This window comes from Ranitomeya imitator, chromosome 2 (genome assembly GCF_032444005.1).
Source record: "Ranitomeya imitator isolate aRanImi1 chromosome 2, aRanImi1.pri, whole genome shotgun sequence".
Taxonomy (NCBI): Eukaryota; Metazoa; Chordata; class Amphibia; order Anura; family Dendrobatidae; genus Ranitomeya; species Ranitomeya imitator.
In genome coordinates, this window is record NC_091283.1 from 157626208 (window position 1) to 157642573 (window position 16366).

The window sequence follows — 16366 nt, forward strand, 5'->3', positions numbered from 1 at the left end:
CGTACCTCCAAAGTGGGTCCAGTCAGCTGATTTGCTGGGTAAAGGCAATCTACAGAATAAAGCAAAGGAGAGTGGATCAGCCAACATTTAGTTACAGCAGCACAGGGTTCAGAGAGGCTTGGAGGCCTAGATGTCAGGATCAGGAATAATACACTTAGGAAGTGTTCGTGTAATGGCTGTACAGATGCATTAGGAGGATATGTACCCAAGTGGGTATTCTTATCATAAGGATACGCCACAATACTGCAGGACTTATGCAAGTCAGTACTTACTTGTTCAGCTCTTTGGTGTGTGCGTCAGCCCCTAAATGTATAAGCCTGTCGAGCACCTCTGCCGGAGACACTGAAGGGCTGTTTTCTTCTACTTCTTCGTTGCTCCCTTTCAATTTTTTGTACAGTTCCTCTGTCTTTTTGGAGATGAAGAAGCTCGCCGTTTTAGGAAAAGCCAGCTCGAAAAGGTGCTCGTAAGGGGCAGGATTGAAGCAGTATCTACAGCGGGCCTGAGTTTTGCAAGGGCTGGGGGTAAGGATGTTCCTGGATTCGGGCAAAGAGTTAGTAGTCTGTGTCTTCCCTGAGTTGTCATTCTCCGCTCCACTGGGGGGCTCAATGGGGGTGAATGCCTGTTTTAAAGAGTCTTGGGAGCCAGTGAAGGGCGGCTTGTTAGCGGCTGAGTTATCGGGGGTCTGGGGGACGTTACCAGTGTTGTTCCTCCTCTGAGAGTTGGGCTGGCTTTCAGACTGAGGACAGAACGGTGAATCAAAGCCCCCGCGGCGAACACTTGGCTCATGATCAGAATGGGTGGCGATCTGCGACAGCTCCTGGGATATAGCAGCTGGTGTACAAAGAGTTAAAGGTGATAAATCAGTCATACATTCAATAAATAGGCATTTAAAGCTGCACCCAATGAGCACAGCACACTTGTGGCATTTTCTTAAGTGTTGAATACTAATGGTAGAGACCCCCCCAAAGAAGCATGCACATGTAAACCAGTGTGTAACTGAACTACCGAAAATGAACACTAGTACCGTACATCCAGTGCTGTATTTACCGCATTCGGTCACACATTTTGGGACACACCACACGTGTTACCCAAATATCTGGAGACACCAATATGTGCCAAAGTTCATTAAAAAAAAACAAAAAAAAAAACACCAAAAGCCCCCCACAATAGTTGGCCGTCACCGTGCTTGCTTTGTAAAGTTACCTGATTAACACAACCTACCTTGTTTCTGTGGTCCTGAGAGATGAAACATTTACATAGACAAAGTATTAATATGAAGGCCGCAAACATGGAGCACAAAACTGTTACAGACGCAACGGACCAGGGAGACTAGCAAAGCAACATGGCCACACAACTGCGAGAATAGAAACACATGCCTGCACCAATTCTGGCATATCTCAGTGAAAGGCAACCAAGCCTAAAGTGACAGCCAGCTTATCACATTGCTCCCGCACTGGCCATTATGGAAGTCTCCGAGTTGTGAGACCTCCCCTCCTATCTTTACAGAGGAGATTCGCTTGACCCCTTCTTTACCCCCTCTTTGGTGCATCTTTTCCAGCACATGATAGCGGATTTGATCAGGGAATCACAATCCACCCATCGGCTCCCTTGTTACGTGACCACAGGGCACAGATGTGTTAGCACGATAGCACGACAACCAGGGGTCTGCAAGAGACCCTCACGCTTTTCACTGCAGATCTGCTGTGAGTGCTGTCCCGGGCTGGAGTTCATAGCAGATCATTTCTGCTACACATAGAAGGAAGCCCTGCTATGTGTAGCACAAGCGATCAGAAGATCACAGCTTCAAGTCTCATAAGGTGACTGTTTAAGCTAGTAAAAAGCAAAATAAATAAATAAAATTATATATATTTATTGAAGTTCAAATCACCCCCACTTTTGCTCCATTCAAAATCAAACATGTACATATTTGGTATTGCTGAGCTCAGAAGCGCCAGATCAAGATATAAAAAGAATTAATCCGATCAGTAAATGGCATAGCAAAAAAAAAAAATTTAAACAAAAAAAAAAAAAAACACCTGAATGGCTTTTTTTTTTTTTTTGGTGGCTGCAGCATTCCAATAAAATGCAAAAACAGGAGATCAACACATTGCATCTACCCCGAAATGGTATCAATAAAAAGGTCAGCTCATTGTGCACAAAGTAATCCCTTACCCCGCCTCAGATCCCCAAAAAACAGAGGAGTTACTTGTCACGGAAAATGGAGCTTTTTCCTCTTACAAACTTTGGAATTTTTCACCAAGTATAAAAAAAAAGAACCTAGACATGTTTGGTGTCTGCGAAGTCCTAATGACCTGGAGAATCATAACGGCAGGTCAGTTTTAGCATTTAGTGAACTTTTTTTATGAAAAAAAAAAAGAAACAAAACACATGTGAAAATGTACTTTTGTGCAATTTGACAGTACTTGGGCAGCACGGCGGCTCAGTGGTTGACATTGCAGCGCTGGAGTCTTGGGTTCAAGTCCCACATCTGCAAGGAGTTTGTATGTTCTCCCCGTGTTTGCGCGGGTTTTCTCCCACATTCCAAAGAAATACTGATAGGGAATTTAGATTGTGAGCCCCATTGGGGACAGCGATGATAATGTGTGCAAACTGTAAAGCGCTGCGGAATATGTTAGCGCTATATAAAAAGATTATTACTTGGATTTCCCCCCCCCCCCCCCCCAATTTTCCAGTACATGATATGGTAAAACCAATGGTGTTTAATGCGGGACGAGTTTTACTTTTGAATAAGTCCTCACATGGTCATAATGATGGAAAAATAAAGTTATGGCTCTGGGAAGAAGGGAGCAAAAAACAAAAACGCAAAAACTAAGAATCACAAGGTTGTGAAGGGGTTAAGGATATGCAATACAGTACGTTTGAACATGACCACCTATCTATGGATGGAAGAGGGTGAAAAGCTCCCAACAGCTGATGCCCCCCCCCCATTGATCCCAAAAGCACCCCGGCTGAATTGAGTAAAGGCCGAGCATGCACACCTCCAGTGATCCCAGCGAGAATGTAGGACACCTTTGAGATTCAATCTGACGGGGCTCTCAGGATTGGTGGAAGTCCCAGAGATCAGCAGCTTATCCCTTCTCCTCTGGATAGGAGGTAACTTCAGAATCTGGCACAACCTCTTTACTCTTTATATATTATAAGCTCATGAGCAGGGCACTCACTCCTTCAGCAACTGGTGAAATGTGCTATATTGTATTGTTTTTGTCTGTTCATGTCCCTGCTTAGTTGGAAAGTGCTGCGGGTAAATGTTAGCGCTATATATAGTATAATTTAATCTCCAGGTCACCAAGCAGCTCTAACCACACGTACTCACCTTCCTCTGCGTTACTCTGGTCTGCTGTAAACTCTTCTATCACCTCAGGGAGGTCGCTCAGTGACACAAACTTCTGAACTTTGGACGTTTTATCTATATATAAATAAAAAAATAATATTGCAGCTTAGAAACAAGACCATAGCACCCTCAAGTGCACAAAGTCAGGGTAACCCCCTAACACATGCTCCCTCCAGCACCTTACCGGAGCCCATTTCTCCCATGCCGATCTGTTGCTTGAGCTTCTCCTGACTGGGCGATTCGTTCTGTTAGGGGGTAAAAAAAATAAAAAAAAAATAAAAAAAAATTATATATATATGGGAGGCAGAGAACACATCAAGGCCTGTCTTTATACAACTTGCCTTTCTGGGGGTCAATATGGTGTATGAGACATTCATGGCCTGCATGGGGTCATCAGAGCGGAGACTGGGTGGAGGGGAGGTTGCTGGTGTACCCATAGGGGTTCCTTTACCGCCTACAAAAGTGACCATAGCAAAGTACAAATTAATTTATCCAACATTTCTCCGGTATCTGATAGTCCAGAAAAGCATCAGCCCAAACACAGAACTCCAAGTCTGGTAGAGGGAATCCTTCCTAGTAATGATTTATGGTTCCTGGTTGCCCAACCACACTATCGATAAGATCTGGGAAGGCCTGGCTAATATCCGACTGGTGGGAATAACTTATTGATCTGTGGAGGTCCGTCCTCTGCAGCACTAGGCTGAATGGGGCACTTATCCTGGTAAGTTCGGCGCAGCAGTACAGAATCTGGACCACCATGCCACTCATTCTCAACTGAACTAGATGCCTTATATATTTTTTTTTTTTTTCAACATTTTTCATTAATCCCTTTAAGGAACTGAACCTGCTGTCACTTGGTTTAATGAAATATTAAACTACAGCAGTTTATCATATAATTGATGACCTATGAAATACCACCATAGGCTGTTCCTCTGAGGTGGACTAACACGGCTGACAAGGTTCCCGGAAGCCATGATCGCATTGCAAATAGGGCTATTGCTGTCAGGACAGCTGCCATATTTGTTACCATCCAAATACTGACATTATGCTTTACAGAGGCATTTAAAAGGTTAAACCATCTCCATCTGAGCCAGCTCTGATCATGCTGTGTAATGCAGTCCTATCCAGACAATTGCCAGCCTTCACACCTCAGAGTGCAAATCTGCCCCAAGTGTTTGGTGTAAGTCGCTAAGGGGTAAGCTAATAGGTGAACGAATCTAGGAGACAAAGCAATTGGCCGAGGAGGATATTCACTGGGTCAAGAGGTCTTCATCCTGAAAAACCACCAGACACTACAATGCCTAGGACGTGTCCATCACTTACTCTGTGTGCTCACGGCTTTGCCAGGAGGACGGGAAGCAAATAGAGAGACGTCTGGCTGCGCACTGACTGGAGAGCTGGGGGGAGTAGTCATCCCACACAGGGTGGAAGGGCTCCATAAAGAGTCCTAGAAAAAAAGAAACATAATATATAAAACTATTGAATGTGGACGTAAGCAATAGCATCGTGCAATACTGTAATTGTTTATGACATGGGGGGGGGGGGAAGTACAATAAACAAAACAAACCCCAAAACCTGGAAAGGCAAGATCGAACTACAAGATAATTTGATCAAAGAACAGTGATCCTACCTGTACTCCGACAACATCATGGTTTGCCTGGTATAACCTACCTGTGCCATCTCTGCTGGCAGGCGGAAAGCCTGGGTTCCAATGTGCTGCATTAAGGGCTCCTGTGTGCAAAGCCGAGGAGTGGAAAAGGGTGTGGAGGAGTTGCTTCCTAGCCAGGAGGAGATTTAGCATAAATCAGTCACAATATAGCAGTTACACTGCCCACAGCTTGGAGGTGTCCACGCCGCCCCACCTTACTGAACGTATACCAGTTACCCACCAAGGTTACTGCAGGTGTCAGGGTGGGGGCTGGAGACTCTGTCATGTTGCCTATATCGAAGCCGCGCAGAAAGGGGAGAATATCCTTCTTCATAGGAAGCTTCGTTAGGGTCCAGAGAAATTTTGGCACATTCAACAACTATGTCGTGAGTTTCCAATCTTTTCCACCTGCAAAACAAAAGCAAGTAAAATGGAAGGAATAGTTAATGCGCTGGACAAAGGCCCAGGTGACATGGCATCGAGGGAGATTTTAAGAGGTCAGTGAGTGCTGTGTACCTGCCAGGGTCCAATTCATGGTCTTTGGAGCCTGTGACCAGCTCTGGATGAATTCGCACATGTTCCATCATCGGCTGAGGAGAAACAGACATACATTAAACAAAATGGCATGAAGAAATCAGAGCCGCTACGTGCAGGGAGAAATTGAGGTCGTTTTACCAACCATTACTAACTCTAAAAGGCTGTAATCCACATCGTGCACCTTTTACCTTCACTATCTCTTCGAACGTCTCGAGGTTCTCCTTCATACTGTAATGTGAGCGCAGGAAGGACACAAAATTACATGGATACATCCCGTAGAGGCGGTGGAAGAGTGCATACACGCTGGCATGTAGATGGACGAGGCAAGTCTCCGCTACATGACCTGGCATGAGCAGAAATAGCAGATGTGTCATTAATCGACATGTATGTCCCTGGAAATCCAAGCTGGAGGTCCAGCCCAGAACAGCATGTAACCAATATTGTATTTTGACCAAAATAGAAACTAGCTCATTTTAGTATTTTGCAGGATACTGCCTGGCCTGGCGGTGCAGGGGGACTAGGTGGTGTTAATGCTTCGTGTTCCACGTGGCCCTCCTTATAAGATGGGAGTCACTAACTAGTTGCAAGCTGGTGTGGCGCACTACACACACCAGACTGCACCCTATAGATACAATATCCATTAGCATTTCTAATGCTACGCACCAACTGTCCCATTAAAAAGGGATTGTTCACTACATGATAACCCATTTCTTAAATGATGTCCTTCATCTAAAATTAACAAAAAGACCCAAATAAACTCACCTGGTGGACCGGCACCATTCCAGGAATTTCTGTGCCATGTCTGGCGGTGTTCCCATGAACGCTTCAGCACATAAGTGGCCACTGATTGGCAGCAGATTGTGCACTTCTTGAAGGAAATTGTGTGAAGGCTGCAGCCCATCAATAGCTGCTCAGACTGCAGGTTGACACTCAGTGACAGTGTCACACGAGGTCCTGGCATACAACACCAATATTTCTTAAACAGCGCCGGGATGGGAGGCAAGAATGCATTTTTCTTTTTTTACATGGGGGAATATAGAATGTAAGAAGAGGTTGTCCAAGTTGTGGACCACCCTCGCAAGGATAGGTGGGCAAGTTTTTACTAAGAATTAGCAGGGGACCAACGTTCCCCCTCATGCCTTGTTACAGGCCACTTGTTGCTCATGCTGATATGCTTTCACAGCAGAAGGGCCGGCATCCCGCAGTCTGCCACTGGCCACACACAGGACACAAATGGCACATCCTTCTGCTGTTCACTCATTTACTACAGGAGCCAAAGCTACGGATACCAATTGTTTGTCAGATGCCAAACCCCAGTGTACATATAGCACCAGAATGCATCCTTCGTGCTGGGCATGTTAAAACCTGGAGAACAAAGATGTACCCTAGTGTATACACAGTGGCAACCTGGGGAAAGAAGAAAGCGTCTTTACACTCCTCACCTGGGTTCTTCAAGCACCAGGCTGACAGGCGGCCAAAAATGTCAAAGAACTCATGCAGATACTGTTTCCCAGACTGCGGGATCATTGGCAGCACTGTGATTAACACTAGGACAGCGGTGGTGAGAATGACGACATCTGTGTCCGTCTGTAAAACACAACGAGTTGTTGTTAGCACAGGGATCACCACGAACTCCCAGCAGCATAATGGGGTCACTGCTGCCTACAGCCTGGGCAGACACCAGAACCGATCAAGTTCAAGACAGGGCTGGCAGCTGCAGTTACAGGATATAGTCATCATCTTGGGCTGATCTGGGTCTACTAAAGGTCAACTAGAAAGAAATATATAGGGAGAAAGGGTACAATTAGATTTACCTACAACACAAAAACACCTTTAAAAATAACTTATTAAATATACTTTAAGAGCCAAAAGGACACCAAGTCTACTACTTGAGGGGTGCCCGTCAGGCGGGACGAAAAAAAAAAAAAGTAAGGACCACAAAGATCAGGACAATTTGTTCATTTACCCTAAGCATCCCTAGGTTGTCCCTACCTACTAGCGATGCAAAAGCATTAAGCTACTTACTGGTAGCGGCATTTTTCGGAGGCCCATGACAGCACTACGAGAGAGGATCCGCCCTTCAGGAACAGGAAACCTACAGATACAAAAGGGCGGCACCTCTCCCCATGCATCAGTTGTATTTCAGAGCTTGAGAGGACTACCGCGGTTAGTGGTACACAAATATACATTATATACAGTTTATATACAAAACAATCCATTGTATCGAACTAGATACCACTCGTGAGATCTATCATTATATACACTATAGGAAGTGCTACCCCCACGTGAATAGGGAGGGAACTAAGGGTGCTGTCATGGGCCTCCGAAAAATGCCGCTACCAGTAAGTAGCTTAATGCTTTATTCGGACTCCCATGACAGCACTACGAGAGATTTACAGAGATGTAAGCTACCTTAGGGAGGGACTATAGTCTGTAGCACCCTTAACCCAAAGGAGAGATCAGAGGAGGACCCCAAATCCAACCGATAGTGTTTAAAGAAAGTGGAAGGAGATGACCAAGTGGCCGCCTTACATATTTGCTCCACTGACACTCCAGATCTCTCTGCCCAGGATGACGCCATGGCCCGGGTGGAATGTGCCTTTAGATTCTGCGGAGCTGGCCCTCCGCCTGCTGTATAAGCTAGAGAGATAGTTTCCCTAATCCATTTGGCTAGTGAATATTTTGACACTCTAAATCCTTTCCTTGGACCTTGGAAGGAAAGAAACAGTGCTCCATCTTTCTTCCAATTATCAGTAGCTGAGATATACTGAAGGAGAGATCTCCTAACGTCTAACGTATGAAGCTCCTGCTCTTTAGGATTAGAGGGATTAGGAATAAAGGATGGCAAAACTATCTCCTGTGATCTATGGAAACGTGTCGCTACCTTCGGCAGATATGCCGGGTCTGGTCTAAGGACTACTCTGTCAGAAATCTTATCAGTGTATGGAGGAGCTCTGGAAAGCGCCTGGATATCCCCTATCCTGCGAGCTGAGGTTATGGCAATCAGGAAGGCTGTCTTAAGTGTCAACATTTTGATCGAGGCCTCTTGCAGAGGTTCAAAGGGGGGTTTTGTTAGAGAGGACAGAACTAAATTTAAATCCCATGGAACTGTTCTATCCTTATATACCGGTCTAGATCTACTAACTGCCTTCATAAACCTCGCTATCCAATAATTGTTAGCTATATTGCATGAAAACAGGGCACCCAGAGCTGAGACCTGTACTCTAAGGGTACTAGTAGAGTTTTAACTCGAAACCCCTCTGTAGGAACTCTAAGATTTGTTGTATTGGTACCCCGTCTCGGATGTCAAATCTTGAACAAGACAAGAACTTCCTTCAAGTTCTAGAGTAGATTTTTGTAGTTATTTGCTGTCTACTCTTTAGGAGCGTCTCGACTAAATTTGGAGAGAAGCCTTTCCCCACTAATAGTGACCGTTCAAACTCCACGCCGTTAAATGGAGCGCTGCCACTTGTGGATGGGAGATTGGTCCCTGAGAAAGCAGGTTCGGGATCTCTGGTAGCACCCAGGGAACTGATACAGACATTGTCTTGAGCCAGGCAAACCAGGTTCTTCTGGGCCAAAAGGGGGCGATAAGGATGACTTTCGCTCGATCCTCCCTGATTTTCCTCACCACTAGAGGTATCCGGTTCAGTGGTGGGAAAGCATAGGCCAGTGGAAAATCCCATTTTAATCAGAAACGCGTCCACCGCCAAGGGATTCTCCCTGGGATTTAGCGAGCAAAAAAGTTTTACTTTTCTGTTTCTGGTGGCGAACAGGTCTACCACTGGTTGACCCCATCTGCAGACGATCAGATTGAAAATTTCTTCATTGAGAGACCACTCCTTGTCTTAACACGTTTCGGCTGAGGAAATCTGCTGCCACATTTTCCTTTCCTTTGATGTGGAGAGCCGTCAAAGATAGAAAATTGTGCTCTGCCACCTGGAACAATCGATCCGTGATTTGCATCAATGTCTCGGAACGAGTTCCCCCTTGCCGGTTTATGTAAGCGACTGCAACTCTGTTGTCCGACAGAATTCTGACGTGCTGGCCCTGCAGATATATGAGGAATTTTTTAACAGCCAATTCAACCGCCAACAACTCCCTTTGGTTGGATGAGAATGTTGTGAAGGGTTCCCATTGTCCCTGGACCACCATGTCCCCCATGTAGGCTCCCCACCCTGAAGAGCTGGCATCTGTGGTTATCACCTGGGACACATTTACTATCCAGGGAACCCCCGCTGATAAATTTTTTATCTGACCACCACCTAAGGGAATCTAGCGTGGTTGGCCCTAACGTTATTTTCCCATTTAACGCGCCTCCCAAGGCTCTGTCATGGAACAAGACTTCTCTCTGTAGGGATCTGGTGTGGAACTAAGCCCACTTAACTGCTGGAATGCAAGATGTGAGTGACCCAAGTAGAGACATTGCTTGCCTAAGTGTCATGGAAGGTGTATTGATTGTTTTTAACACATAAATTTGAATTAGATCTATTTTTTCTATAGGGAGGAGACACTGTTGTGTCACTGAATCCAACATTAGACCCAGGAACTTTTGAATATTTAGGGGCTGTAACTTTGATTTTTCCAAGTTTATGATCCAACCCAGGTGTTCTAGCTTGGCTTTAGTAACCTCCCATTGTGACAGACAGTGATCTACCGAGTTCCCTACAATGAGGAAATCATCCAAGTAGGGAATTATAAGGACATTTGATTCTCTTAAATGTGCCATGACTTCAGCGATTATTTTAGTGAACACTCTAGGAGCAGAAGTTATCCCGAAGGGGAGTGCCCTGAACTGAAAATGTTGAATCCTACCCCCCATTAGTACTGCTACCCTTAGGTATCGTTGGAAATCAGCGTGAATGGGTACATGATAGTAGGCATCTTTCAAATCCAGTACTACCATAAAAATTGTTGAAAAGCATTTTTATTGTCGAATTGATGGACTCCATTTTGAAGGTATGTTTCACCAAAAACTTATTGAGACCCTTAAGGTTTATAATGGTCCTGTAAGACATATCCGGCTTTTGAATTAGGAAAAGGGGAGAGAAGAACCCTTTCCCTGCCTGAGAATACGGCACTTCAATCAAAACATTTTTGGAGCAAAGAGTCCTCACTTCCTCTTCTAAGGCAAATTGTTCAGTGGGAGATGAGCGCCAGGGTGTTAACTGGAATTTGTCCCGTGGGGTATGGACAAACTCAAGTCTGAGACCATGGGAAACAGTGTCTTTTATCCAAACACTGTTTGTGATTTTTCACCACTCTGCCGAGAAATGCAACAGTCTCCCTCCCACCGGGATTGCCAGTCATTGGTCTTGTTTTTTTGTTTTCCGTCGGGTTACGGCGAAACATGAGACCTGTGCCTCTTTTTCGCTTATCATCCCATCTGGAACGATCCCTACCCGGTGAGAAGGTGCGCCTTCCTCCCCGATTGAACCTTCTTTTGTTGAAGGGACGGCGATATGGAGTGAAAAGATTGGGAAACTTTTTCTTATCATCCCCTGCCTTCTCCAGGAGCTCATCCAGGGTAGGCCCAAATAGATACTCGCCTTTACAAGAGATAGCGCAGAGCTTTGCTTTCGCCTGCATATCCCCTGGCCAGCATTTCAACCATAGGGCTCTCCTTGCAGCATTAGCAAGTCCTGCTGCCCTAGCTGCCAACTTAACAGTCAATAGAGGCGCCCGATAAAAAAGCCGCCCCCTCCTGGATTATTGGTATCGCTGAGAGCAGGGCCGTATTTGCCACTAGGCACTTGAGGGCACGTGCCTAGGGCGGCGGGATGCGGGGGGGCGCCCTTGAGCTAGGTTTTTTCCTTTTTTTTTTTTTTTATTTTTATAAAACTCCGGGGTCAAGTTTCCGCCCCCCCTCCTCCCTCCCCCCTTCCCGCCCCCCCCTCCTCCCTCCCTGAAGACGTAATACTCACCTTCCTCCAGCGGTGGCTGCAACTGCGTCTCAGCGCCGTCCTGTCTTCAGCGGTCACATGGTACCGATCATTAAGGGTGATGAATATGCGCATATTCACCACCCTTAATTAGCGCTACCATGTGACCGCTGAAGACAGGAAGGAAGACGCTGAGATGCCAGGAAGTTCTGTGCTGCGCGCCGGTGAGAGGTAAGTATGACAGGGAAAAAAGTGGGGTGCCGTGCACACAGGGGAGGAGGATGGGGAGCCATGCATACAGGGGAGAAGGATGGGGAGCCGTGCATACAGGGGAGAAGGATGGGGAGTCGTGCACACAGGGGAGAATGATGGGGAGCCGTGCACACAGGGGAGAAGGATGGGGAGCCGTGCATACAGGGGAGAAGGATGGGGAGCCGTGCATACAGGGGAGAAGGATGGGGAGCCGTGCATACAGGGGAGGATGGGGAGTCGTGCATACAGGGGAGAAGGATGGGGAGCCGTGCACACAGGGGAGAAGGATGGGGAGCCATGTACACAGGGGAGAAGGATGGGGAGCCGTGCACACAGGGGAGAAGGTTGGGGAGCCGTGCACACAGGGGAGAAGGATGGGGAGCCGTGCACACAGGGGAGAAGGATGGGGAGCCATGTACACAGGGGAGAAGGATGGGGAGCCGTGCACACAGGGGAGAAGGATGGGGAGCCGTGCACACAGGGGAGAAGGATGGGGAGCCGTGCACACAGGGGAGAAGGATGGGGAGCCGTGCATACAGGGGAGAAGGATGGGGAGCCGTGCATACAGGGGAGAAGGATGGGGAGCCGTGCATACAGGGGAGAAGGATGGGGAGCCATGAACGCAGGGGAGAAGGATGGGGAGCCATGAACGCAGAGTGGGAGGATGGGGGAGCCATGAACGCAGAGTGGGAGGATGGGGGAGCCATGAACGCAGAGTGGGAGGATGGGGGAGCCATGAACGCAGGGGAGAAGGATGGGGGAGCCATGAACGCAGGGGAGAAGGATGGGGAGCCATGAACGCAGAGTGGGAGGATGGGGGAGCCATGCTTGCAGGGGAGAAGGATGGGGGAGCCATGAACGCAGGGTGGGAGGATGGGGGAGGCATGAACGCAGTGTGGGAGGATGGAGTATAAATATGGAGTATAAATACTGGGCCCTATAAGGGGGACACAGTGTGAGAGGACAGTGTGAAGAGGGGACTGGTATAGAAAGGAGAGGACAGTGTGAAGAGCATGTACCATAAGAGGGACAGTGTGGGGGTCATACTTTGTGCAGACAATATAGTGAGGGGCAATTTTTTATTTAGGAGCATTATAATGACACTTGTATCTTTAAGGGCGTCATGTGGAGACTTTCTGCAAAAGAGCGGCGAAGATGGAAGTCTGCAGAGACGGCTGTGGATGAGAAAACTCATCATGGGATCTGGACAAGATGAAGAAAAGGAGAACGGCTCCAGAGGCGACGTCATCTATCAGGTACCTGGATGTAAATGTTATTTGTGATGCTAACTCTCATGTTTTTATATATGTTAGGAGATTTAAAGGGACACTGTCACCTGAATTTGGAGGGAACAATTTTCAGCCATAGGGGTGGGGTTTTCGGGTGTTTGATTCACCCTTTCCATACCCGCTGGCTGCATGCTGGCTGCAATATTGGATTGAAGCTCATTCTCTGTCCTCCGTAGTACATACTGTACCTGCACAATCTGCAATCTTGCCTTGCGCAGGCGTGTACTATGGAGGACAGAGAATGAGCTTCAATCCAATATTGCAGCCAGCATGCAGCCAGCGGGTAAGGAAAGGGTGAATCAAACACCCGAAAGCCCCGCCCCTATGGCTGAAAATTGTTCCCTCCAAATTCAGGTGACAGAGTCCCTTTTAAAGGGGATGTCCAGGCTTGTGATGAGTCTGCAGTCATTCTTTGTGACTGCAGACTTCTGAATTCTCACAGTGCACACTGCACGCTGTCAGGATTCTCTCATGCTGGGGATTTACATTAATGCGATCACGTGCTGACTAGACATGCGTGACCTCCGTCAATGAAAATGAACTGAGCGAGGCCGGGCACATCTAGTCAGAATGTGGTCAGAAGTCTACAAATCACATACTTGTGCTGACATGACCGTCCACCGGCAAGGGAGAATCCTAAAAGTGCAGTGCATGCGTTGTGAGAATTCAGAAGCTGCGATGTCAGGATTCAGCTCTGCAAGTTCCAGTAGTCGTCACATGGACACGTCACTCATATGCGATTTTTCAGACTTAGGGTGTGTGTCCACGTTCAGGATTGCATCAGGATTTGGTCAGTATTTTACATCAGTATTTGTAGCCAAAACCAGGAGTGGGTGATAAATACAGAAGTGGAGCATATGGTTCTATTATAGTTTTCCTCTAATTGTTCCACTCCTGGTTTTGGCTACAAATACTGATGAAAAATCCTGACCAAATCCTGATGCAATCCTGAACGTGGACACATACTCTTATGGTCCTGTGACATCGAGCTTCTCTTCTGCTTCTCTTAGTTTTTCACTGAACATTGAGAGCATTAGGGAGAGGAGCTCGTGGGCACATGACTGAGTGTGCAAATCACATATGTCCTTGGCGGAGGGGGGGCACCAAAATGAATTCTTTCCCCGGGTGCCAGAAACCCTAGATACACCTCTGCTGGTATGCTACTGCGAGCGGTGATTACCGGGTGCGGTGGAGGGAGGTCTGTGCACAGGCAGTGAGGCAGGGACTGAGGGTGTGCACAGAGAGGATGGAGACCCGGAGACTGCCCGTCCCAGTCTACGCCGTAGCCTAGAGCCCTCATTATCATAGGAATATGGCAGTTAATAAATTGCTTTTCTGAAGCTTTATAGTGTAGTTATAGGTCAGGGAGGGTTGGATAGGGATGAGCTAGCAAGGTGCAGGGACAGGTAATGATGGCTACTTGCGAACATGTGCGGCAATTGCGGTTTTGCACTTACGATGATACATAAAACACTGCTAGTAGTGTTTTTTCTCATTGCTGCAAGTACCGCATTTGCCGGATGGCGGCAAAACCGCAAGAGCCGCACATGTCTGTAAGTCCCATAGGGAATGAATGAGGCCGAACGCAGTGTTGCCCTAAGTGATCCATTACGCGGCAGATGCGGAAAAACTGTCGGATCTGCTGCAAAAGGCGACTTTCACATCAGCGATTTTTGCCAAAGTCACTGCCGATAGTGTCATACTCACCAAAGGGGGAGGCAGCACTAAAAGTGCCTAGGGCAGCAGAAACTCTAAATACGGCCCTGGCTGAGAGTATGGAATCTCTAGAGGCCCCCTGTTTTAATTGGGTCTCCAACTGGTCCAGCCAGACCATCATTGACCTTGCCGTGCACGTTGACGCCACCGCAGGTCTTAAGGAGCCGGCTGCCATTTCCCAGGTCCCCTTTAGGAAGGTATCCACTTTCCTATCCAGGGGGGTCTTTAAGCGTCCCCATATCCTCAAACGGGAGAGAGGATCGCTTCGCTACCTTGGCAATTGCTGCATCCAGCTTTGGGGCCTTCTCCCAGCTACCCACTGCTGGGTCATCAAAAGGGTACCGACGTTTCTGCGCAGGTGGTAAGGCCTGTTGATAAGTTCCTGTATTTTCTCATTCAAAGGAAGGACTCTGCGCTTTTTCTGTTCTAACCCGCTGAACATCATTTGTTCTTTAGATAGTTGAGGCTTGGGTTCTGTTATACCCATTGTGCCTCTGACCGCCTTTATCAATTTGTCTATCCTCTCTATGGGTAGGCAAAACCGAGCAGCGTCTTCTTCCGAAGAGGAGGATGAAGCTGCTGAATCGTCCGATTCCTCGCTCCTGTCCTTATCCACAGACGAATCAGATGCCCACTGAGTTTTTTTGCTTAGAGCCTCCTGTCTGTGAAAGGTTCTTAATGGACTGCTTGACCTCCATTCTAACCATTTCCTTTAGACTGGCCGCAATAGAAGAGGACTCTTCTGCTACCTAAGGGGATAAGTAAGGTAGACTAGAATGTAAGATCTACATGCTATACCCCCTCCCCTCCTTCCAGGACCTCACCGTCTGCTGGATACAGGGGTCACAGTTTTTTAGGGTGTGAGTCAGGCAAGGGGACCCCGCAGATGGCACACTCCCTATGCTTCGCCTTACTGACGCTTTTCCTTCCCTGCACAAAACATATGAGGGGACACTAGTCACTAAGTGAACTTTCTCGAAGGTCACTTACCAGTGGCTGCTCACACCCAGAAGATACCGAAGTACGAGGGGGATCTTTTCTGGCTGACGCTCCAGACCCCTGTCTGGAGGAGCTTCTGCGGCCAGACCCATCGCTTTTTCTCACGATCCTTCTCCATGGATTTCTGAGGCACTTCATCAAGCAGCAGAGGCTGCTGATCCTGATCAGACTCCATCTTCAGTTTGGAGACCAGGAGCAAGGATCGCGCACCTGGAGCCGATATATAGCCCCTCCTTCGGCCAGCGTAATTATGCCGCGCTTGTAGCCACTTTCCACCCTCCCCCCCCCCCCGCAGCTGCAGGGGATCAGCCGACACCTGAGGGTGATCGGCGCACATTTACCGGTGGGCGCCGCCATCTTGGAGCCCCTGCGCATGCGCAGAAGCTCCGCGACCCGGAAGTCACCGCCGGCTCCGCCGTCAACCCTAGTCCACAGCGCTTCCTATCAGCGCTGTGAACAGCGTGGGACGCCGAGACCATGCCGGGAGACTCCGAGGGCGCCCCCACAATGCCACCGACCCCCCAGAGCCTCAAGGGAGGAGGACCTTTATACATACCACGCGCCGGCTTCCGGAGACAGGACACCCCCTGGCGACCGCTCCACACTGATCAGACAGTGTCGTGCAGCCCTGCCAGAGCCACCGTGTCTGCTTCAGGTACCCCGCATCGGCCGAGGTAGGAGACCCCCTCGC

The 16366-nt window shown here is 47.9% G+C and overlaps 1 protein-coding gene across 1 annotated transcript in view; it reads right to left on the reverse strand.

Annotated features, from left to right (window-relative positions):
- Positions 1–16366, reverse strand: part of TSC1 (TSC complex subunit 1) — a 39511-nt gene that overhangs the window by 10031 nt on the left and 13114 nt on the right. The window contains exons 5-15 of the mRNA XM_069747590.1: positions 6980–7124; positions 5726–5880; positions 5517–5590; positions 5242–5408; positions 5024–5130; positions 4676–4799; positions 3694–3806; positions 3537–3597; positions 3335–3427; positions 273–831; positions 6–49 (exon numbers count right to left, since the gene is read on the reverse strand). Of these exons, the coding sequence (XP_069603691.1) occupies positions 6–49; positions 273–831; positions 3335–3427; positions 3537–3597; positions 3694–3806; positions 4676–4799; positions 5024–5130; positions 5242–5408; positions 5517–5590; positions 5726–5880; positions 6980–7124 (1642 nt within the window). The remainder of the gene's footprint in view (positions 1–5; positions 50–272; positions 832–3334; positions 3428–3536; positions 3598–3693; positions 3807–4675; positions 4800–5023; positions 5131–5241; positions 5409–5516; positions 5591–5725; positions 5881–6979; positions 7125–16366) is intronic.